General features: G+C 61.2%; 1 protein-coding gene across 4 annotated transcripts; it reads right to left on the reverse strand.

Annotated features, from left to right (window-relative positions):
* Positions 1-766: 766 nt before the first annotated feature.
* On the reverse strand, positions 767-23086 carry HIF3A (hypoxia inducible factor 3 subunit alpha). 4 transcript variants are annotated; one of them, XM_030544664.1, is made up of 16 exons: positions 23001-23086; positions 13541-13734; positions 12954-13090; positions 12543-12627; positions 12040-12146; positions 11155-11366; positions 10248-10354; positions 9133-9280; positions 8374-8534; positions 7235-7467; positions 6582-6659; positions 5920-6302; positions 5478-5589; positions 5099-5195; positions 904-4559; positions 767-850 (listed from the first exon to the last, which is right to left on the reverse strand). In XM_030544664.1, the coding sequence occupies exons 1-15, from the start codon at positions 23027-23029 to the stop codon at positions 4408-4410; spliced, it is 2235 nt and encodes a 744-aa protein (XP_030400524.1). In that variant the 5' UTR covers positions 23030-23086; the 3' UTR covers positions 767-850; positions 904-4407. The 4 variants fall into 4 exon arrangements, with proteins under 4 accessions (XP_030400524.1, XP_030400523.1, XP_030400526.1 ...); XM_030544663.1 differs by lacking the exon at positions 23001-23086 and adding an exon at positions 14214-14429; XM_030544666.1 differs by lacking the exon at positions 23001-23086 and adding an exon at positions 20262-20391 and having other exon boundaries at positions 768-850.
* Between the last annotated feature and the right edge of the window lie 1402 nt (positions 23087-24488).

Genomic DNA, 24488 nt, shown 5'->3' on the forward strand with positions numbered 1-24488 from the left:
GGCAGGTCAGATGTACCCAAGTCATTGGGCAGGCATGGGGAGGGGGGAAACTGAGGCACAGAGAGGGGAGAGGACCAACTGCAGGTCCCATAGCAGGGTGATAACAGAGCTCCTCCGTGCCTTAGCTCTGGTCCCAAGGCCATGCCCCCTCCCCCCCTTACCTCTGAGGGGCAATTTGTCCAGACTAGGGCTTCTGTCAGACTGTTGGTGAGTTAGAGGGGGGGGGGCTGGGAGCCAGGACTCCAGGGTTCTCTCCCCAGCACTGGGAGGGGAGTGGGGTCCAGTGGTTAGAGCAATGGGGCTGGGAGCAAGGACTCCTGGGTTCTCTCCCCAGCACTGGGAGGGGAGTGGTGTCCAGTGGTTAGAGCAATGGGGCTGGGAGCAAGGACTCCTGGGTTCTATCCCCAGCTCTGAGACTAAGGCTGAGTGATTAGAGCAGTGGACGCTAGGAGCCAGGGCTCCTGGGTTCTCTCCCCAGCTGTGAGAGGGGAGTGGTGTCTCGCGGTTAGAGCCATCGCAATGAGGCACCTCCAGGTGCCAAGTTCTCCCCAGACTGATTTTGTAAGAAAGCCAGCCGAGAACACAGAGGTGTCTGGCAGCCTCAGCCTGTAGGCTCCTAGAGCTCCCCTTTCCTGGTGGGCTTGGCCCAGGGGGGTTCTCCTGACCCCCAGATCAGATCCCCCCCACCCCCGGCTTGGTCCCTGCAGCCAATGACCAGGCGAGCCGAGGTTTGTTACCAGAGGTGTTTATGTCTCACAACAGTGATAGGTCCAGAGGGCGCCGGAGGACAGTCCGGCCCCAAAAGAAACCGGCCGCACACGGGGACAGGAGACAATAGAAAAAAATACACCTCCCCTCAAAGCCTGGCACCAACCCCCACCCCCGCGGGGCTGCCCCCCTCACCTCCTTCGCCAGAAATCCGTCCTCTGGGTGATCCGATCCTGATCTTCCAGCACCTCACTGGAGTCACTCCTGATTAACACCCATAGACTTCAGTGAGGTCGCTCCTGATTCCCAAGGGGTCAGCAAGATCCGAATCGGACATTGCCCCAGCTCCAGGCTGTTAAACCCTGGGCTTCCTGGCTCAGAGGGGGGAGACAAAGGTTCGGGTGGGGCTGCAAGGAGCCAAGATACACAAGGCCAAGAGCTCTCCCCCCGCCAAAGAAATTGCTCAGCTCTAATGCACAACAATGCAGGGGGGTTCCAAGTTCTACTGGGGTATCCCCCTGCTCCACCATCTCCCCCAGATTCCCCCCCCATTACAGGAGGGAAAGAGGGGACCCAAGTCATAGTATTTCTAATCCCCTCTAATTAGAAACAGGGTGCTCCTGAAAGAGGGTTGCCCCGGTGTGGACTAGCTGCCATGGGGTAGGGTAAAGACCCCAGGGATATTGGAGGGCTAACTTGGATCCCCATTGCCATGTACCAGGCAGGTTGCTAATGGGGAAGTAATCAAAGAGGTAGGTGGGAAGGCGGCATCAGACACCCCCCAACAGTTGGGCTGGCTGAGGGGGCACCAGGCTTTGAGGGGGGGTGGGGTGTGTGCGCGTAACAACCCGACAAGAAGGAAAACGCTAACCCTACAATAACAACAAAGGACAAGTAGTAAAAATGAGCACCACAATCTTGGAAAATGAAATCAACGAAATAAAACCAAAAATGCCGGTGCTGGAAGGGCGGGGCAGGGCCACGGCCGGAGAAAGGGGCACATGGCCCTGCCTACCCCCCAGCCATGGGCACGTCCTCCTCCAGGCTCGGAGAAGGCCGTCGGTCTGTGCGCGTGGCCATGTGCGGCTCTGAACAGCTGCCTGGGTGGGCGGAGCCCGTCTACAGATTGTGCGTGTGGGTGGGTGGGTGTGTTGCGTTCGCAACGCGATTAACAGTCGGTATTGAAACATGGCGCCTCACGCGGGGCTCGGCTCAGCCCCCTCTTTCCCCTCCCTCACCCCACTTCCCGCTAGGGTTGCCAACTGTCTGGGATTGTCCTGGGGTCTCCAGGAATTCAAGATGAATCTTTAAAGATTATGTCAAGTGATCAAAGCTCCAGGAACACGTCCAATCAAAATTGGCAACCCTACTTCCCGGCAACTGGCATCGGGAAAGATAACTCCGGGGGGCGGGGTAGGCCCTGCAGGGAAATACGGTAGGAAGGGGGAGGTAGAGGAGGCATGTCCATCATTGCTTAAACGGAACATCTGTGGGAAAAGGAAAAACAAAACCCACTCCCATTAAGGAAAAAAAAATGGGGCTTGAATTGCGCCTTGTGCAACCATCAACCCCAGTGCCCTGCAAGCCCAGCTGGGAGCGTAGGCTCTGCACTAGCGCAAGTGGTGGCACAAGGACCCAGGGTGGAAGCATCGTCCCCTGTCCCACCGCTGCCACCATTCCTGTAAATCCAATTTAATGCCAAACAAGAGATTTTCCACTGAAGCAAGTCCCCACATCTGGGTTTGGTAAAGGAAAAAAAAAAAAAAACCCACCAATAAAACCCCCCACAACTTTCGTTCTCCCCAACTTTTTGTTCAAAGAATTCAAATCATGGTGAAACTTTCCCGCTAAGTGGCTTTGAAAAGGGGATCAGTGAAAACGGACTTTAAATATAAGTCTAGTTCAATTTCCACCCCCCGGCGACCCAAGGGCTGGAGAAGTGGAACTGATTAGGCAGGGAAACAGAGGTTTATGTCACACAATAATTACTCCACCTTAACTACACTGGTGTAATGAATGCAGTACAACACCCCCTAGGGCTTATCCTGTATACGAAGGAGAATATGCTTCACGGGTTTAACTTAATCCAAGTATAATTGCATTCACATTCGAGATTGGACTAGTAGAACGCTACCAGTAAAAACCCAACCTGACACATTCATAAGGCCAGGCGGGGCTGCTGCGATCAGCTAGGCCCGTGGTTTCCAACCTGTGACAGACTCTTAAAACATTTCAAATGGAGATGCAGACTCCTCTGAGAATCAGGCTGCAGACCCCCTAGGGGCATGCGGCCAACGGGTTGAAAACCACTGTTCTAGTCTGATCGATTCAGCCCTGTTTGAACCAGAGCAGAGCTTTTAGGAAAACATCCCATTGTGACTGAAAAAATTGTTCAAAGCGGGCAGGGGAGTCAGCATGAGCAGAATTGGATCCGAGGCTGGACTCTGACGCTAGAAAGCGGCTGGAGAGTCCTTTGCTCCCAGATCAACCAGAAACAAAGCTTAAAAATAACCCTTTTGAAAATAGAATTATCTGCCCCCCCTATGAAATAACACCCCCCCCCCTTTGCCAGAACATCCTGGAAAGCCAAAGGAACACACCTGGTGCAGGATGGATCACCCTCATTCCAGGACCGCCCCTGGAAAATGGGGTCCCCTCTTAGGCAGAGCGAGGGGGCTGTGGCTACAGACGGTGGGAGCCGCCAGCTGGAAAATGACCATTCAGGGCCATGAGGCTCAGACGGGGAAACTGGTTTGGAAACACAATCCCGAGTGGCCACCGTTTTGGCCACTAAAAAAAAATGGAGAGATTTGGGGTCCTAAGGCCAAATTCTGCCAGGGGGAAAAACAGCTGCCAGTTGGCGATTGATGGGGTGTCGTCCCTTGGGCCCCCCATTGTGCTCCTCCCCCCATGGGGGGCAAGAGGAGACGGCGTTGCTGAGGTAAATGTGGCAAGAGGCACCAGGAGGATTCTAGGTAAGGACTGGGGAAGGGGAGTATGAGCAACCCCAACCCCCCAGGGTGGTCCCAGATAGGGCAGGGAAAGATGTGGGGGTCTGGTGAGGTGAGCGGAACATAGGGAGAGCAAATCTCAACTCTCCTCGACCGCACTGAAGGAAGGGACCCCACCCTGCACCCTTCCCTGAGCAGGAAGGATGAGGGGGACTGTCCGTACCCCATCACCAGCCCTGTCAACATCCCCCAGCTATTGGGGTCTGCCCCAGTTGGGGCCAAGATCCAGCCAGCATGACAGCCTGGCTCCCTCATCCAGACATGGCTCCAGAGCACAGGGGAAGAGGGGGGGACTGCCCCCTCCCCCATTTGGTTGGCTTCTATTGCAATCCCCAGTGTCACCCCTAGGGGGCAGATTTCCCCCAGCACCATTAAGGGGCAGCCAGCATTAAAGGGAGATTCGCCCCTCCTCACACCCCAGGGCAGGGCTGGTGAGCTCCCCTCCCTGACGCACCCCAATATTTCAGGGGGAGGGAGGCCTAAGGAACAGAATGCCCGGTTGGGGGGGGGGGCAGGGCTGAGGTAGGTAGCATTCTCTGGGCCCCATAGGGGAAGGCGAGCAGGTGAGTGTTGCTGGTGGGGGGATGGCGGGGAGAGGCAGGTGCCTCCCCCTGGAACGGACTGGGGTCGGGTTTGGTTCCGTTTGTCCCATCTGCGGAGTGGGAGCGTCAGGCGAGAGCCCGACCCATCAGGTGGCCTGGTCCAGCTCCCCCAGGAGCTCCTCGCTCGGCTGGAAGTGCCCGCCGCTCTGCTCCAAGGCCTCATCCTCAGCGTCGTACAGGGCCAGCTGGGAGAGCGCTGGACCATCCACCACGAAGGGCAGCATGTCACCCAGCAGGGCTGGAGGGGGCGGGGTGCAGGGTGTGAAAGATAATGGGATGGGGGGTGGTTAGGAGAGGACAGGGGAAAAAAAAGGAGGGGGGAATTAATCTCATGTGGCAGGGAGCTCCGCTGGTTAACAAGGCAGACTAAACAAAGCGTGCCAGCCAAGGGGTGCAAGGAGCGAGCCAGTAAGTGTGCTGCTGCCCTCTGCTGGATGCAGCCAGAATTGCTCGCCTGTGAATGCCCTCTAGTGTTATGGTTGATTCTCCCATAGCCCCAGAGGCAGGGGGCCAGGCCAGTCCCCGCTGGGAGCAGTGTCTGCTGCGACCTTACCTAGGGCAGCAGGTCCCTCCCCTCCCACATCAGGGCAGGAGTGGCTCCCCGGTGGGGGCTCAGGAAGGAAACCCATCCTGGGGCAGAATCTGCAGTGAGGTGCCTCCTGGGGGGACAAGATGGGCTGTGGGTGGTCGGATCTGCTGCTCTGCCCCCTAAAGATGCCCCAGCCTCCCACATCGTGACTCAGACTGAGCCCTGCCCCCACGCCGTGCAGCACTCACCCATTGGTTCCTCTAGGGCCAGCAGCTTCCGACCTAGCACCATGCTGCCTCGGGGAACCCCGGCGTCCAGCCCCTCCTCCACACTCAGCAGGAAACCCTGGGGGCGGGGGGGGGGAGGAGGGAAGGAAGAGTTGTGCAGCTGAGAAGACAGGGGATCACCGAGCCCCATCTCCCCAATTCCCATAGGCTGCCCCCCACTCAGACTAATCCCACTCTACCCCCACCCTTCCCATTCCCCCACCTGGCCCCCTTCCCAAGCCCCCCAACCTGACCCCTTTCCCCACCCTTTCCCTGATACCCTTGGCCTGCCCCCCACCCCTTCTGCCCCATGTCCCTGAATCTCTCAGGCCAGTCATCGGTGCCAGGGTGCCAGACGTACCAGGTTGAGGGAGGGCAGCAGGAAGCCATCGGGTTCAGAGCCGTGGGCACGCTTCAGGGGCGCTGCCTCCAGGAAGTCGGCTCCTTCCTCCTCCAGGTTCAGCTCCAAGGCCCTGGGGGGTGGGAGTGAGCGGGGCACGTAAGGAGCTGGCTGGCACCGAGCTGGCCAGACGGGCCCTCCCTGCCCATCTCACTCCTGGCACAGGAACAAGGAGGACCCAGGGCAGGGCAGCTACAAGGCAGACAAACCTCACAGGGACCAAATGGAAGCAAAGCATTTACCTGTGGGACTACCCACTGTAGGAATTTACTAGTTAAAATTTGGATGGGGGGTGGGTGCCAGGCCACATGGGTCTGATCTGGGGTGGCAGAGATGGGGGGATACTAGGTTCATGGCCCCTGTGGTTCCCGGCTACCCTGTCCCCTTTGCCCCACCCTCTCACCTCTTCCTAGCCCCCAGGTGTGAGGCAGGGTGATCCCTGCGGTTGTCTCCTGGGGGTGTTGTTGGTGGTGACCCAGGCCCTTCCAGTTCCATGGGCTCCTCCTCTGGGGGCTGGAGGGACCGGGGCTGGCTCAGGCTGGTCTCGCTGCCCCAGCGGGGAAGGCCGGGCAGGTCGGGTTCGCGGGCAGACACCCCATGGAAGCTGCTGGAGCGAGGACGCGGTGGGGGCGAGGCAGATGGTGGCGGGGGGCCTGTTCCCCTGGCCACGGCAGGATCACCCCGCTTCTCGGCCAGCCAGGGGGGCTGGTCGGTGCTACTGAGCTGGAAATCATCGTCCATCGAGATGTACGGAGCCAGCATCTCCAGGTCAAGCGCTTCATAATCCTGCAGGAGGAGTGTGGTATTAGCAGCAGCAGAGACCCCTTGCCCAGCACCAAGATGCAGCCACCTCTGGGGCAAGGCACAGGGACTGCTTATATAAGGACTGGGGTGGGATTACGCGTGGATCCAGGAGTCAGTAACTGGATTTGACTCTCAGAGGCGACTTCCTGGCTGTGTCCAGTTGGGGAGCTGTCTGCCTGTGGGGTGCGGGAGCAGGGACTGGGAGCCCCAGGGAAACAAAGACCTCGGCAATAGGGGTCACTGTCCCCCACCCCCAAGTACCTGCAGCACCGTCTCCACAGCCTCCTGGGTGGAGGCGAAGAGCTTCTGCACGTTCTCCATGTCAAAGAGCAGCTCGGCCTGGGGGGAGAATGGGAACACGGCTGGAGGGCTGGGAGCACAGGACAGCTGGCAGCCCCTCTTCACAGCACCTGGCCCCCGATAGTGCAACCTCGGTCCCCATCCTGCACTCCCCCAGCCCCTCCCCCCACCAACACAGCCCCCACCCCCATTCCGGCCTCTGCCCCCTTTCCTGCAGCCCTCTCAGCCCCTCCCCCATGGACACAGCCCACTGCACCCCAGTGATGCAGCCCCACCCCCACTCCCCTCGACAGACCCCCTGCAGCCCCCATAGACATAGCTCCCTGCCCCCCATCCCTCCTCCCCACTTCCCCTCCTAGTCCCCCGCTGACACAGTCCCCCTACTGTCCCCTTTGCCCCTCGCTGTTCCCATCACCCCCCATTCCTGAAAACCCCACTCCCATCACCCCTGCTGCCCCCTAGAAGCACAGCCACTGCCCCTCATTCCCCCTTACAAGCCTCAGACACATCGTCTGTCCCTGGGATGTGATGCAGCCCCTCCCCCCATTCGTGAGCCCTCCTCTTCCCCCCCACACTAGCCCAGCCCCCTTGTTGCCCCGCAGCAGGCTCCTTACCGGGGCGGTGCTCTTGGCAGAGTCCTGGGGTGGCCCGCCGGCCTTGGGGGGGTGAGGGGAGGACCGTGCCCGCGGGGCCCCCTCCCTGTTTGTGCGGGCTCCGGGTGGGTCGAAGATGGGTCCCAGCAGCCGCTGCAGATCGGGGCTGCAGAACCGGCGCGGGTCGCGCTGCAGCTCCACCTCACTCACGTGGGCCGGGCGCAGGAAGGCCAAGAGCCGGGGGCCGTGCCGCTCTGGGGGGAGCGGAGGGTCACTGGGGTGACCGGCACTCTGTTCTCTGAGCGGTGCCCCTCCCGGCCCCCAGCCCGGCCTCCCCCAAACACCTCACACCGGGCCCCACCTCTGTCACCCCAACCTCACCGCCACAGACCCCACGCCCCACCTCTGTCACCGCCACAGACACCCTGCCCCACATCTGCCGGCCCTTACAACCACCCGGCATGCGGAGACCCCTAAAATCACCCTGCACCATGCCCCACCTCTGTCACCCTGCCCTCACCGCCACAGACACCCTGCCCCGCACCCCCTGGCCTCCTTCACCCTGCCCCAGCACCCAGAGACCCCTAAACACCCCGTACCATGCCCCAACTCTGTTATCCCGCCCTCACTGCCCCTGCCACCCTGCCCCGCGCCCCACCTCTGCCAGCCCTCATGCCCTCAGCCCCCTCTACCCTGCCCCAGCACCCAGAGACCCCCAAACACCCTACACCAATGCTCCACAGCAGGCTCCTTACCAGACCCCCACCTCGCACCCCATTGTCCTTTGACACCCTGCCCCATACCCCACTGCTGCCCCTCTGCCCACCTCTGCCACCTTGCCCTCACTACCCCTCAATGCCCTGCCTCATGCCCCACCTCTGCCACCCACCCCCACTTCCAATGTCCCTCTCCCCACTCTCCCAGCACCTCGCCCTGCACCCTCTCTCTTCTGCCAGAAACCCCACTGACACCTCATCCCATACCCGACCAACCCCCGCCACCTCATACCCCACCCCCACCACTCCACATGGCTCACTCCCCCAGCATCCCAGAGACCCAGCACACCCACCCCATACCCCACTCCCTTCAGGAACTAACTGGAACCACACTGCTCCCCTTCCCAGTGTCCACGACTGGCTCCCATTCCCCATGCTCTGTACCGAAGCTGAGGTTGAGGATGGTCTCCCCGGTGTCTGGCTCCAGTTCCTCAGGGCTCCCGTTGGCCTGGTGGGCAGGGTTAGGCTCCGGTGGCAGGCGCCGCCCCTCACCCTGGCGTTCGGTCTGCTCCAGCGACAGAACCATGCCCGTCTCCTCCACCTGGCTGCAAGGGAAACGGGGTCAGGGGCAGAAGTGAGGAGGGGAAGACAAAGGTGTCAGGGTCCAGCAGCTCACACCAGTTCCAGTGCTGCAGGACACAGTCGGAGGTGTTCTGCTGTGTGTCATAGCCCCTATACTGTCAGCAGCTGATGGGGATTCTCCTTCAGTTCTGCTGGTGTAAGGCAATCTGGGTTCTGTCTGTGGGGAAGCCGAGTGGCTACAAAGCACCAGCCACAAGATGGCCAGGAAGGCCCTGGTAACCGCAGGTTTGTTACAGCTCAGCTCCTGCCAGCACAACCAGGGAATACGGACCGAGTGGGGCTCAGCGTCACCCCTATCCCAACCAAGCCGAGCACCCCCCGACTCCGAGCTGGTTCCTGCATCCCTCTCCCCACTGAGTTGAGCCCATCTGGTCCCTGGGGTCAGCCCCTCAATCTGGGCCAAGCCAGCGGGGGCCACACAGAGCAAAAGTGGCCTGATGCTGGGTAGGCCATAACCCTGCTCTCCTCAGAGCTGCTGCACGTCTCTGGGGGGACCCCGGGACATGACCCCACCCAACAGATGCTCCCTCCCTCCCCCCCTGACATCCCGGCCCCTCCCACCTGAGGACGAAGTGGACGCAGACAACGCTCTCGGGCTGAGAGTTCTTGCTGTTGGAGATAACGGTGGCCTGCGTTTGGGCCCACAGGTAGCCCCCGCTCTTGGCCAGGAAACGGTACTGGCCCGTCACCGCCTGCCCTTTGCTCAGCACTGCGGGGAGGAGTGGAGGGGTCAGAGCCACCCGCAGGAAGAGACTGGACAGAGAGAGAGACGGAGAGAAAAACGGGACAGGAGCGAGACGGGAGGGGACGGGACAGAGAGAAATGGGATGAGACAGGATGGGTCAAGAGAGACGAGACAAGATGGGACGGGAGTAGAGTGACCAGATGTTAAGGGGAAAATATTTTACGCTCACCCGTCCAGGAGTTCGGAGAGCCCTTCAGTCGCAGATGGTCTTCCGCAATATTTCGGTGGTGGGTAATAAACCTGGCCGCCAAAGACAGAAGCACCCGACGCTGAAATACCGCTGAAGACCGTCCGCGACTGAAGGATTCTCTGCTGAACTGCTGCCGAAGACCAGGAAACAAATATTGGGACAAATGGCATCGTGACCGTACTCTGGTCGGGACGCGGGACAAACTATTCAATCGGGACAGTCCCAATTTTATCGGGACATCTGGTCACCCTAGATGGGAGAGACAGGAGAGAGAGGACAAGACAGGAGAGAGGGACAGTACGGGCAGGAGAGAGAGATGGGACAGGACTAACACACAGAGAGAGAGAGAGAGAAAGGAAGGACAGACAGACTGAGAGAGACGGCATGGTCAAATGGATGGTGAGAGATGGGGAGCTGTAGGGAAGGAGGCTCTTGCACTGACTGGGCTGGGGAAACCAGGCTGGATGGGCCGTGGTCTGACTGAGAGGGGTGTGCCCCAAGCTAGAGGCCACTAGTTGGATCTGGCACACCTTCTCCCATATAATGCACTGGCTAGGAAGTGTGCTTTCTCCTCCTGCTGGATGCAATGGGAACTGCTCGGCCATGTGTCATAGCCCCAGTACTGCTCACAGCTAATGGGCATTCTCCTTTAGCTGCAGCAGGGGAGGGGGAGATCCGGGGCTCTCTCTTCCATTGCAGGGGCAGCCGAAGTGGGGGAGGGGGAGGCTGGGAGTTACTTACGGGTGTGGATGCTCTTGCTGACGGCATCGGAGTCCAGGGCGTGGATGTACTCGTAGATGGAGCAGCCCAGCAGCTCGTCGGAGGTGTACCCCGCCACCTCCGCGATCCTGCCCGGGAGACCAGGGAGGGGGTGGGAGTCCAGTCAGTGAGACACTCCTCCCCTACTCCCGTATCAACCCCCTCCCGCCACCATGGCTGGATCCCACGTAGCGCTGAGTAATCCCCCACCCACAACATCAGGCCAGGGGTTCCCCCAGCACAGGGGTGGTGCCCCAGTATCCTGGAACAGCTGTCACCCCCAAAGCCATTGCAGCATCAGCGTGCTGGGGGAGGGGGGGACTTGGAGTAGGGGGCTGCGAGGGGCAGAACGGAGGGTGCCCTGTGGGGGGGAGGATGGACAGAGAGGAGCAGAGGGGACCCTTGGGAGGGCCAAAGAGCAGCATGGGGTGAAGAGAAGGGACCCCAGGGAAAACCCCCCTCCCCCAGCAGAGCAAGGTGGGGGAGGGGGAAGCAGCAGGGGTGGGTCAGAGGCTCCCAGGGATGGAGTTGTGCCCTTGTGGGGTGAGTCGGGGAAGTGGTGGGGGTGGGGTAGGAGTCCCTTGTGAGGTCAAGGTGGGGAAAGGGAAGGGTCCCTGGGGGCAGGGCTGAGCCCTCATAGAGGTGGGGCAGGGGAAGCAGTGGGGATGGGGAGGAGAAAAAGGTTCTGCATGGGGGTGGGGGAGGGGAAATCATGGGGGGAGGGAGGGGCCCCTCATGAGGACGGGGACCCCTGTGGGGCAAGGATGAGGGCAGGGTCTCTCATGGGGTGCAAGGATGGGATGGGACGGGACAGCAGGAGAGCTGGGTCCCTCGTGGGGCGGGGGAGGGCAGTGTGAGGGCGGGGCCCCCAATGGCCACGCCCCGTCACCTCTCGTCACAGTAGGTGAATTTCATGTCCATGCTGTGCTGGCTGAGGAAGGTGCTGCTGTCCAGGGGGGTCTCAATGTTGGCGGGGTGGGGGATGGCCTCGCAGATCAGCACCAGGCAGCGCAGCGGGGGCTCCGCATACCCTCCCTCCGCCTCCTCCGGGCCCTCCCGTGCCGGCGTGTAGGACCGCATGTGGCCGGCACAATGCAGCACCTGGGGGGGGAGAGGGGTGCCAATCAGAGCCCTTCTGCTCCAGACTCCACCCCCAACTCTCACAAGGCTCTGCCTTGGGACACCAGGCTGGTGGGGTCTAGAATCCCGTCTCCATGGGAACCTGCCCACCACTGATCCAAAACCACCATCCCCCGGCAAGTCCTCTGCTGCTGCTCTAGAACCCTGTTATGGCAGCAACCCCCCATTTCTCTTCTAGAACATTTCCATGGTGACCCACCTGCAGCTGTTCCAGAACCTTGTTTCCATGGTGGCCCATCCCCTACTGTTCCAGAAGCCTGTATTCATGCCAACCTCCTCAGCCCCCATTCTCGTCTCACCCTAGAGCGGCTCTAGAACCCCGTTTCTACAGCGACCTACCTACAACTGTTCTGGAACCCTGTTTCCATAGTGACCAACCACTGTCCCAGAACCACATATCCATGCCGACCGCCCACCCCGGTTCTAGAACCCCATTTCCGTAACACCTGGGTACTGCCTCAGAACCCTGTTTTCACAGCCACTCCAATACTGTTTCCACAGCAACCCTTCCACTACTGTTCTAGAGCAGAATTTCATGGCGCTCTGGACTGATCCAGAACCCAGTTCCATCTCTCCCCTCCCCCAGCTGTTCTAGACCCCTCCCGGTTCCAGACATCTCCCCTGCCTCACTCACCTTCCAGGTGGCCGACTTGAGGTTGACGGTGCGCCCTCTGCTGGTCAGGGTGCTCTTCATGCGCAAGGAAAAACTGCGCTCCGTCTTCACCTCCTTCTTAGAGAACCCTGCGGGGGGGAGAGGGCAGGGCAGCATCAGGAGGTGGTGGGAGGGGAGACTGGTGCCCGGGTGGGGGGGAAGCGATGGCGGGGCAGGGAGGAGCAGTGGAGGCTGTGGGACTGGGGGAGAGGGTAGTCACAAGAGTGGGGCGAGTGTGGGGGTGGTTACAGGGGCTGTGTGTGACAGTGGGGGTGAGAGGTCAGGTCTTGCTGAGTGGGGCTCCAAGATCGGGGAGCTGATTGGACAGGGGGCATATGGGATAATGTGGGGGGTTGGGGGGAGGTCACTGACATGGGGGCACTCACCTTGCACAAGGGGCTAGGGGGGGCACTCACCCTGCGGGGGGATCCTGAAGGGAGGCGGAGGGGTCTGGGGGAGCACTCACCCTGGGGGGGGGCACTCACCCTGCCGGGGGCTCAGCACGTCCTGCAGCTCCTCCTGGTCACAGGGGTGGATGAAATCGAAGATGCTGTGTCCAATCAGCTCCAACTTGGCGGAGGGGGTGAGGGAGGAAGCGTGAGGGGAAAAAAAAAAATCACCGCCAGTGTTGGGGGGGAGTCATACTATGCCAGACCTGTCCCCCCCCCACACACACACACACTCAGCACCTCCCTCGCAGCCCCCTGGTCCCTGCCTACCTGAGCAGGGCGACCAGCTGATGGATTAACATTCCCCCCCCTCCAAACACTCCCCCCCCCCTTTCCCATTCCCCACACACACACAGCAGGGGCCGCGGAGGGGATCCCAGAGTGGGACTGAGGATGGAGCCCCAGCCCTGCTCCCTGCCAGCGGGGGTGGGGGGCACACACACTCACCTGGGTCAGCCCCAGGTGCTTGCTGACATTCTCCGACAAGTAAGCCATGTCGCCCTCCTCCGTCAGCACCATGACGAAACCGTCCAGGGCCTTCAGGTAACAGGCGTCCACCTGCTCCGGCTGCCCACGCCACTCCTCTGCCGGCCACAAGCACAGGGTTAGGGCGGGCCCCCCACCCCAGGGCAGCCAGGGGGGCAGAGCTCTAACGAAGGGAGGGGCAGGTTCCAGTCTGCCCCACAACCCTCCCCCAGTGATAACAGGCCCTTGCTGCCCTCCATCAGGAGCCCATCCAGCCTGGTATCTCTCTCACTTCTCCCACACCAGCTCAGACCCATGGGCCCCTCCAGCCCGTGCCCAGCAATGGCCAATCCCAGTTGCCTCCGCGTCAGCCGAGTCTCCTCCACGATGCCCGGAGGGGACGGGATCCCCTTCCTGACCTCGACCCCACTGGCGCCCTGAAGCCTGCGATCCCATGGAGCCCACCCGGCTGCTGGGAGCAGGCAGAGCTGGCGCCGCCCCTCACCCGTCCGAGCACCAGCAGGGAGCCGGGAATGTCCTGGCACCCAAAGGTGGGGAGGGGGCCTCACCCGAGGTGACGAGTTTGTGCATCCGCAGGTAGCTGATGGTGAGGCGCATGATGGAGGCCTTGTCCAGGTGGGCGCTGACCCCCCGGGCGAAGGGCAGGGTGTGGGCCAGCTGGTAGAACACCTCCGTCTCCTTGCTCCGGCGGCATCGCGCCGCGTCCCGCGACTTCTCTTTGCGCAGCTCCGTCGTAGACCGGCTGCCAAGGGGGGGGCGGGCAGGGCACCAGGTCAGGGCACCTGCTCCAGGGGGATGCACATCCCCCACCCCGGCCCCCAGGGCAGTACACACACACACACCAGGCCCCAGAGCAAAACTTGACACCTTGGTTCTATCCCCAGCTCTGGGAGGGGATGGGGTCTAGTGGTTAGAGCAGAGGGCTGGGAGCCAGGACTCCTGGGTTCTATTTCCAGCTGTACTGCTGACTGGTTTGATTTTGGGAGGGGCTGGAAGGCTCCATGCTCTGACCCCACTAGCCCCCCACCCACACATGCCAGACATGGCTCCCCTCACCCCTGACTGTACTCAGCCAAACAGGGTCACCCCAAGCCCCGTTCGCCCAGCTTCTCCCAGGACCCCTCAGAATATCCCTGTGGGGCAGGGGGGCCAGGGCAGGGGGCCAGGGCAGCCCCCTGCACAGGCACACCCCCCCGCAACCAGAAAGCCCCCAACACTTACCACCCCTCAGCAGCTGCAGGATTGCTCAGAGCCAGGTCCCGCATAGGGTCCCGACAGACGTTAATATTAGGGGTGGGGACCGGGGGAAGGGGCAAAGGGAGATGTGGGGGAACCTCGAGGGGAGGGGGGCAGTGTGTGATGAGGGGAGGGCCAGGGGAGGGGAGTCTAAGCCAACTATGCATAGGAAAGAGACTAGGACCACCCCCTCCACACAATATCCCAGCGCCCACCTCTGTACCCCCAATATCCCAGTGCCCCCTGCCCACTCCCCACCCCTGTGCCCCCAATAACCCAGTGCCCCTTCCCACTCCTCACCCCACCACCCCCCAATATCCCAGTGCCTGCTGCCCACCCCATATTCCCAAATATCATGGTACCTGCTGCCCACCCCAATATCCCAATGACAGCCCCCCCCCACTCCCCAGCTCCTACCCAAATCATCCCCCGTCTCTGCGCCCCCAGCATCAGCCTGGCACCCCCTCAAGCCTGGCTCACCCTCCTCCGGCCGGACCCTCCCACAATCCACCAGGCCCAGCTGCCAAGCTCCCCCCACCCTCCGGCCGTGAGAGAACAGCCTGTTCTGCCTCTGTCCTTGGCCCTTTGCCCACTTCCCACCCCACCCTGGGAGCCGGGCGCCTGGGGAAAACGTGGGGCTTTGCCAGAGGGATCCGCGTCTTAGCCGCCAGTGACGTACCGCGGGAGTGGGGCTTGGGACCAGCTGTGGGCAGAGGTCGGAACTTGGCACAGTAGTGGGGGGGAAGCTTGCCCCCAGCTGGGGATGCTCCAGTGGGGAAAAGTCAGAGCCATGGAAGGGGGCTAGAATCTGGGGGTCAGCGTGGGGCAGGACAGCACCTACACACCAAGCCCTGCCATTGCAGGGAGCCGCTCACTCATGCCCCAAGATGCAGAGTTCTCTGTTCAACAGGTACTGCAGGGGGGGATGCCAAGGAAGCCCTGGGAAGGCTGTTGCACGAGAGGGGGCGGGGAGGGAGGCGCAGCTGCGAGCTTCCTCACAGCGGTGCCCTGATGCCTGTCCCAGAGCAAGCGTGTGCGAGGGCGGGAGAAATCAAGATGTGTGGCTGCGGGCTTCCTCACAGCAGTGCCCGGACACCTGCCCCAGATGAAGCTTGTGTGGGGGAGGGAACATTCCCTCCTCCACCCATGTTATATTCTGACAGCTCACCGAGCACGTGACAGCAGGTGGCCCAGCCCCACGGAACAGACAGCTCAGAGGCCAGGACACCCCACCCCCCCCAAATGCATATGCCCCTCGATTTCACACCCTGAATGCTGGAGCTGCGAGCTTCCCCAGAGCAGTGCTCTGCCCGGCACTCAGTGTGGGACCCCGGAGCCGTGAGCTTCCCCAGAGCAGTGCCCTGCTTGGCACCCAGTGTGGGACCCCAGTGCTGTGAGCTTTCCCCGAGCAGCGAGTTAACCCACTTCTCCACCATCTGCCCATGAAATACAGCACTTCTGCCCCACACCTCCCCACATGGGTCCTTCACTCCCAATAAGAGGGCACCTGCTCCCCAGAGGGTACCCCAGATCTCAAAATCATGCCTCCCTTCCCCATCACAGCACAGACTCCCTCAAATCACCCCTCCTCCCTTCCCCCTCATGGCAGAGACTCCCATATCACACCTTCCCTCCACAGCACAGACCCCCTCAAATCATGCCTCCTCCCTTCCTCCCATGGCAGAGACCCCATATCACACCTCCCCCCCACAGCACAGACTACATAAAACACAGCTCCCCTCCCCCCACAGCAGAGCTCCCCTCCCCTCTAGTCCACTCCCCCCCGCCCTCCTGCATGCCGTGTCCGCACGTGCACTTGGCAGCCTGTCCAGGACACCGTGTTCTGCACACCGGGCTGGGTGCCAGGTCTGGCTGCCTGGAGCTGCGGGAAGGGCAGCGGGGGGGGGGGGGAATGGAGGGAGCTGTCAGCCTCCAGCCCAGCCACTCTGCTAACCAATCCTCCCTCCAAACCCAGCAGGTCCCTTCCAACCAGCCCCGTCCTCCAGGGCAAAATCCTCCCCTCCCCTTACAGTCTACAGCCACCCCCTGGGGTGGGACTGGCCCCTACAGCCTATTCCCCAGCCTGCCTCCCCTCCAAACAATAGACCCCTGGGCAGGGGTCCCCTCGCCCAGCCTGCTGGGCCTCTTAGAAATGCCTGGGAGGGGGGATTCCCAGGACCCCCTTTCACCTACCTGCCCCATCTACCCCTGAGCGGACAAAAAGCCTGAGCCCCCAGCCCCTCTGGGCTGGGAGCGTTCTGTCCCTGCTGCCCTACCCAAGGGGACGCAGTGCAGGGGGGAGGGGAGGGGGCCCTGTATCTGAGCTTCCCAAGGGCTAAGGGGTGTGAAGCCCCACTGCCCTCGCTCATCCAGCAAGGGGTTGGCACCACCCCCTTCCCAGCCCTCAATTCCCCTCCGCACCTGCCCAGCCCCCTCCCATCCACCAAAAAGGGTTGGGGGCAGTAGGGAAGGATGGAGAGGACTCCCCCTGCCCCCACCAGCAAGGGTGGAAGGAGGGAGATGGTGCCCTAGGAAACCCCCACCCGCCCTGGCAAAGGGCACATCAACGCCAGCCACAGCAGGGGACAGACCCTTTTCCCCTGCTCCAAATGAGAACGGAGAATCCCCATCAGCTGGTAGCAGTATGGGACCTATGACACACAGCTGTGCAGTGGTACACACACATGCACAGCATTTTAAGGACTGGTTGGTACAAGGATCCCTCACCCAACACTGAAATGCAGCCACCTCTGGGCTGGGGCTCGGCAGCTGGAACTTCACAACAACGTGCTTAGGAGAGGAAGAGACCGTGCTGAGGCACTGAGGCCAGCACTGACTGTGAGGGGAAAGTGCCCCCTACTGAACCTCCGCCCCACTCCCGGCAGCACAGCAACCCCTAGCACTGCACAGGGACCAGCACTGGCTGAACTGGGGGAGCACCCATACTGAATGACCAATCCCCCATCAAAGAGCCGACGCCCAGCCCCGTGCATGGGTGCCGACCCAATAGCATGAGCCTGGATGGCCACGGGCCATGTTGCTGCATCCTGGCTCTGCCGGCAGTGGGAGGGACAGCTGGCCGACGCTGACAGGCAACACAAGCTTTCCTCGGCACGATTCCACAGCCCAGCCGACGGAGCCAAGAACACTGCGTGGGAATGAATGAACTGAGCCAGCACAGAACTGGGTCAGAACCAGCCCCAGCTCAAAACAAGATCCGAGGCAAACCAGAATCAGAGCCGAAGCAGACTCAGATCCAGATCAAAACCAGATCCAAGCCAGACTAGAACCAGAACTGAGCAGCCTCCAGAACCAGAACCAGAGTCAGTGCTTTCTGGATCCCAAACCCAGCTCACGGCCCCCTGGATATATTTTCCTTTCCCTTCCCCATCGCTGGATCTCTAGCTGTTGTTTTCATTTAAAAGCAGCTGAACTCGGAATTTGCCACCCAGCCATTCGCTGCTCAGGGCACCCAGTGTGTCCGGGTTGCCCCACCTCTGTCTCAGATAAGGTGGGAGTGAGGTCTAGTGGTTACAGCAGGGAGGGGGCTGGCAGTCAGGACTCCTAGGTTCTTTCCGCTCTGCGACCTTGGGCAAGTCCCGCCCATGGCACAGCTCCCCCCATAGTCAGAGGGGTGCCCTTTACCCACCCTCCGGTAGGGAAATGTGGCTGGGCAGAGCTGAGCTAATTCTGGGAAGTGGGGGGGATTGCCTGAGTGACGGGGAGTCATACTCTGGGGGGGGGGTTAACCCCTTCCCTGGAGGGACAGGGGTCCGGCCATCCACAGAGAGCACCGGTGTGTGTGTGTGGGGAGGCTGGAGGAGTGCTAGCCCCCGCTTGCCCCCTCACACCACTGCCCTTGGCAGGCAGCCCAGAGGCCCCTCTCCCACCTACGTGAGCCGGGCGAGGGGAGGGGGAGGCAGCGGCCAGGCCAGTCCTTTTCCTGTTTGCTGCTCCCAGGGCCCGGCTAATTTTGGCCCGGAACAGGGTGCTGCCATAGGGCATCAGGGCTGTGCCCGAGCCTGCCATTGCCCTCCCCCATCAGCTCTCCCCGAACCACGGCCCCACTCCAAGGCAGCGACAGGGGGATTTGGGGGCAGGGACCAGACAGGGCAAGGGAGTTTGCCCGAGGGGGGGGGTCAAACCCCTTTGCTGAGCTGGAGGGAACCCATGCACCTCCTCCCCACTGGGTTATGGGGCACACATTGAGCAGGTGGAGGGGACCCGCTGTGGGACACAGAGGACAGGGTATGGAGAGGGGCTGGGCTCAGACATGGGACAGAAGTGTGTGGGGTGGGGAGAGACAAACTGGCAGGAGAGTAACCCAGGGTAACCAAGGACAGAACTGAGGGGGAGCAGGAGCCATGTAACCTCCCAGAGACCCTCCCCCTCACCCCAAGTGACTTCCCCTGCACCTCTGCTGGGCTCCAGGGACAGAACTGGGCGGGTGGCAAAGGGAGCAGGAGTCTGGGCTGCTGACCCAGCCTCCCCTTCCCCCCCGCAAGTGACCTGCCCACCCTCCTCCACTGCTCCCACCTGCCAACCTCACTGGCCCCTACCAAACTCCCTGCCCCCAGGCCTAGCTGGGAGCTGGGCCCAGCCGGGCACCATGCTGGAAGCTGGAGGCATCAGTTCATGGAAACGTCACCCACCCTCCAGCTGTGGGATCAGAGAGGGGGTCAAGAGAGGACCCGGCTGCCCCACAGTCATAGACACGTCCCACCAGACTCGGGGATTCATGCAGAAAAGGGACCCAGAACAACTATGGGCACGTCTTAGTGCCCGTTACGCCAAGGTCTCCAGCTCTCTGGGCTCAGGACTGTAGGGACGGCCTTGGCGATAAATACAGGGTTAGGAGGCTGGACTCCTGGGCTCTATCCCCAGATGAGAGTAGGGTCTAGTGGTTAGAGTAGGAGGAGGCTGAGAGTCAGGACTCCCGGGTTCTATCCTCAGATCAGGGAAGAGAGTGGGGTCTCATGGCTGGAATAGGAGGGCCGGGCGTCAGGACTCTGGGGTTCTATCCCTCACTGGGTGATCTCGGGTGCGTTCCCTCCCACTTCTGGTTCCCCAGCTGTAAGATAGGAGCAATGACACTGAATAGGGAAAAGCACCTTCCATCAGAGGGTCACAAAGAGCTCGAAGAACACATACACACACACACCCCCACCCACCCAGGGGCTGAGCAGCAATACTTCCACCCCCAATCCCGCCCCCTGCTGGTCACTCCCGCAGACAGCCCTGCGCACCCACAGTAACACGATCCCGTTAACCTTTCCGCTAAGAAGCCGGAGGTTCTGCAGAAGTGGGAACAGCGGCACAGACGGGGGATGGGAACTGGCCCAAAGTCCCAGAGTCGAGAATAGAACCCAGATTCCCCCTGCTCTAACCGCTAGACCCACTCCCCTCCCAGAGCTGGGGAGAGAACCCAGGTGTCCTGACACCCAGTTCCTCCTGCTCTAACCACTAGACCTCACTCACCCACCTACCCTGCCAAGCAGAGATAAGACCCAGAAGAATAAGATGCCTCTCGAGTGACATGCCATCTGGATGGCTTCCCAGGCTGGAGCTGGGCACAGCCATAGGTGGGGGGGGGAGCAGGACCTCACGCATGGTGCCCGCAGCACCCCAGATGTGTGCCAGGGGGCGGCAGGAGATCACCCCTCTGAACTTGCTTCTTGATCATCCTTGCTACACAGCTCCCCACTTCCCGCCGGATCATGCCCTGCCCCCTCCCAGCCACCCCCTGACCGAGCTGGGCTCAGAGAATGCCACCTGCTTCGGTCCAGGCAGGGCAGCAGCACAAGCCCAACTCAGCTGGCAGAAATTTACCTGCCGATGCCAGGCTGGGACCCAGCTAAACAGCGAAGCTGGGGGCCTCCAGAGAGCCATGAGTGGGGTAGGAGGGACAGGAGAGAGCGCGTGAGCGAGACAGAGGACAGAGGAGAAAAGGCAGAGGATGGGTGGAAAAAGGAAGGCAGGAGGGAGGAGAAGGAAGGAAGATGCTGGTGAGATACGCGAGGGGTGCTGACTCACCCCACAGGTGCCGCTTCCGTGTGGCTGCCATGCCAGCATCCCACTGAGTCGCCCTGCCGGCCCCGAATGCCAGCGCCTGCCACCAACCACCGCCACCAGCCCCGGATCAGCGCCGCCCCGATCAGCAGGACTTGGCTGCTCCGTATGGCACCAGAGGGCGCAGCTCCTCCCCCCCCACGTCACGGCTTGGCACCGGGCTGGAACATGTGATGTACACACACACACGTGGCGCGCTCCCCCTGCACCCCACCCCCCTATGAAACACCCGTGGGCAGCCGGACAGCCGTGCTACGCTGGGATGGAACTCAGGAGGGAAAGAGTCAGCTGCCTGGGCTGGACCAGGCTTGGTGCCAGGCGAGGGCACCCTTGAGGGGAGGAGGGAGCTGTGCCCCAAGGGATACACGCCCAGTTCTGGGAGTGCCACAGCGACCCAGGAGAGCACTGCGGGCAAGGGGCATCCCTTGGGCCAACCACATGGCAGGGTAGGGGGAGAAGAGGGCACCAAGGAAATATCTGCCAGCCGCGACGGGGCACGGCGCAGAGATGGACAGGGGAGCATCCTGGTGGCAGACAAGTGTGCCAGCTGCAGGAGCAGGGGGCGGGATACCCAAGTGCAGCTTGGGCACAGCGTGTCACCTCGACCTTCAATCCCAGGGCTGGGAAATCCCTTTCGCGGGCCCACAGGCTGCAGGGATCCATGAGGGGCTGGGGAGGCAGAGATCCCCACCCTGGCCAAGAGGGGGCAGCAGGGAGGAGCTTGGCACACAGGGCTTCTGGATTTCTGCTGCAGCCACAGTCATTCCCCGCACCAGGCAGGGCAGGGGTTTCTTGTGTGCCCCAAACACTGGAAAGGGTTACAGAGACACCAGCAGGATTTCAGAAGGGGACAGATCCCCAGCTGGCGTTGACTGGCCCTGCTCCATTGGCATCAAGGCCCCTTTACCCCAACGGGCCAGGAAAAACTGTGACGGCAGCCTCCGATCCCAAAGAAACAACAACCTGACACACCCACCTGGCGCACAGCCCGCTCCCAGCACAGCCCAGCACCTCCGGCCCGACAGCCGCTCTCGGATAACTTTGTTCCTTAAATGTCGGGGTGGCTGGAAGGCAAACGTCGGGGCTGGCCGCCCCCCACTCGAGCCCCAGACCTGCTCTCATCTCCGTAAGCAGCGGAGACAGTCCCGGGACACAATCCCCGCCCCAGAGATCCAGGGAGAGCTCCGATCCTCACACCAATCTCACACCCTCCGGCCCCGTTCCTATAACGGCGAGGAAACTGGACACCCAGCCCCCGAGACCCAACCCACTCGCCCCACCCCCGGCGGTTCTGATCCAAGTGCTCATACAGGATGGTGATGAGCGGGGGGTAAGAATCCCAGGCAGAGTAAAGCTCCCAGAGCCATCCCCTGGTTGGGATCAACCTCAGGGAGGTTAGCCACACCTTTGCTGGAGGGAGTGTCCATTCAAGGCCAAACTGCTCACCTAACCACTTCCAGTACCAGCCCTCCCCCCCCCAGCTGTAGGGAAAGTTCTGATCTGGGCCCAAACTCCCCTGTCTCTGAAGGAATCGGACACCAAGCGCAGCTCAGGTAGATTTCGGCCCCCGCCCACAGGGCACTGCCTGGAAACCAGCAGGGTTTAAAAGTCTAGCAAAACTCAGCTCCAGGTTCAGCACAAGCGTGTCTAGACGCAGCCCCCGCCTGGCACGACCCTGGCACCAGAGAGGTCCCTGCTGTGATCAGACACCTGTCCCCAAGGCTCTCGGGGAGGGCGGGGTGGGCTGCATTTCTCTTACCCACCCCTCCGCACACAGCACCCCAAATCCTGATTACTCCAGTGGGGGCAGCTCAGGGGGCAGCTCAGGGAGAGGCTCAGGGCAAGATTGCAAACAAGGAGAGTGTGTATGGGGGGGGTGGGGAATCTGCTCACACTCACTCCCTCCTCATGCCTTGGCTACAGAAGCAGAGCTTGGCCCTGGAGCTGGGGGGGGGTCTTCCAGCCCATTCTCCCCCCCACCCGCCCCATATTAGCCGATCAGCCGTGGCACAGCTGTAGCTTCTACTCAGCTGGGTGCATCCCTCCTCCCCCCCCCCGAAACTATAACCCCCCTAAACCCCTCCCCGCCACATACACTCCCCTGGGGGAAATTCACCCGCTGACGTCACAAGGAGCCAAACTTTGGCATTATCAAGTCATCGCCCCTCCCCCACCCGCAATCAACCTCGTCTGCAAAGACTCGCCCCCCCCCTCAACCGCTCCTCCCGAAAGCAGCCAGAGAACTCAATGCAAGCCGGGAGAGGGGGCGCTTGTGACTACTGCCCCACTCCAAACAGAACTGGGAGGGTGGGGGGGAACACTGCAAAGCGGGGTGTCATTTCAGACAAATTCCTGCGGGGGGGGGTGCAGTCTTAAGAACCTCACAGGTGATTATCTTATCTCTGCATAGCCGGGGGGGGTAGCATAGAGACCTATGAAAAATCCGGGGTGGGGGAAGGACTGCCCGCCCCGTGCCCCATAGTAAATACGCCCCTGCTTGGGATCTTGCTGACTCGGCAGTTCCCAAGACCCCCCCCGGGGGGGGGGGGGCAGGGGCTGTATCGAGCCAGCCCAGCCCGGCTGCAGCCCGTGCATCTGCCCCCCACCCCACTAGGCCCCGGGCCCCCAGATCGCCCCGCCTCAGGCGCCTCACGGGCTAACCCCGGCGTGTCTGGGCAGGGGGTACCCCCCGCCCCCCGGTACCTTGCACACTGGAGGCTGCAGCTCTCCATGGCTCGGCTCCGCAGCGCTTCCCTTTACACTGCTCGGTCCTCCCCCACCAACTCCAGCGAAACCCACTCCCCTGCAAGCTACTCCCCCTCCGCCGCCCCTCCCCCAGCCGTGCCATTGGCTCCCCCCCCAGCCCGGGGCCCCCTCCCCGCCGTGCAGCCCTTGCACACTCGCAGGGCCTTTGTGCTGCTGCGCGAGGGGATTGGGCGCTGGGGGTGTCACTCCGGGGTAACCTGCTGCTGGCAGATGGCTGCCGCCGGGAGCTGCGGGGCACGAACCGGCCCCCGGGTCAATCCGGGGTGACCCCCAGCTGCAATGGGGGCAGGGCCAGATTCTGCTCTCAGCTCTCCTGGCGTCAATCCGGAGTCACTCCCCGACTGCAATGGGAGCAGGGCTGAGATCCCCCCCGTGTCAATCCAGAGTCACCCCTGATTGCAGTGGAATCAGGTTGGACTCTGATCTCAGCCCCCCTCCCTGCCCAGTCAATCCAGAGTCACCCCCAAGTACAATGAGGGCAGGGCCAGATTCTGATCTCAGTTCCCCTGGGAAACTGGGAAAACTCAATCCGGAGTTACCCCCGACTGCAATGGGGTTTAACAGAGCTAAATTCTGATCTCAGCTTGCCCTGGGGTCAATCTGGAATTACCGCCTGATTGTAACAGGGTCAGGCCAGACTCTGATCTCAGCTCTCCCAGAGTAAATCTGGAGTCCTCCCCTGGCTCCAGTTAGGGTTTGTCTACACTTAAAAGTTAATTCGGATTAAGGTAGGGTGTGAATTTAAAGGGGAACAGCTATTCCTGAATAACTCCATATGTAAATGCTCTTATTCCAGATTACGGAGTGCCCTGTTCTGGTTTAGCTGAATCCACTTCCAAAGTCAATTATGCTAAACCAGAACAAGGCAGGAACAAGATTGTACACACAGAGTGGATCTGGATTAGCTCCCTGGGAAGACAACCCTTCGTTATTATAATTAATCATGTTTATTCTAGCAGTGTCATGGGACCAGCCAAAATCAGGGCTCCAAACACTGTCAGGACCAGATTCTGATCCATGACATTGAGTTAAATCTGGAGTGACTTCAGTGAAGAGGAGGGAGTCATGGCCCAATTTGGATCTCAGTTACACCATCTGGCCTCACTGCAGTAGGTTTAGGGCGTAATCCTGATCTATTTCCTGGTGTCAGTCCAGACTGGCTCCATAGACTTCAGTGCAATTCCGAATGAGTTCTGACCCGATTGGGAAATGCAATGTGATCCCGTTAACATCAGTGGGGCTGGAGCCTGATCCTGTTCGCAGTGACCCAGGCGTAAATCTGGAGTGACTCTAGTGAGGCTCACTCTGGATTTACAACAGTGTACATTGAGACCAGATTGACCCAGGAAGTTCCTGGCTACAGTCGAATCCTTTCTGAGTTGGAGGATTTGGGGTCAAGCAAAATCCCCCTTTAAAATGTGATCC

This window comes from Gopherus evgoodei, unplaced genomic scaffold (assembly GCF_007399415.2).
Source record: "Gopherus evgoodei ecotype Sinaloan lineage unplaced genomic scaffold, rGopEvg1_v1.p scaffold_34_arrow_ctg1, whole genome shotgun sequence".
NCBI lineage: Eukaryota > Metazoa > Chordata > Testudines > Testudinidae > Gopherus > Gopherus evgoodei.

Coding starts and splice junctions, on each gene's coding strand:
- HIF3A (XM_030544663.1), bottom strand. CDS start 14,395: ATGCATAGTTGGCTTAGACTCCCCTCCCCTGGCCCTCCCCTCATCACA. Junction 13,735..14,213: donor CCTGCAGCTGCTGAGGGGTG/GTAAGTGTTGGG, acceptor CCCCCTTGGCAG/CCGGTCTACGACGGAGCTGC. Junction 11,367..12,039: donor TCAAGTCGGCCACCTGGAAG/GTGAGTGAGGCA, acceptor CTCCCCCCCCAG/GTGCTGCATTGTGCCGGCCA.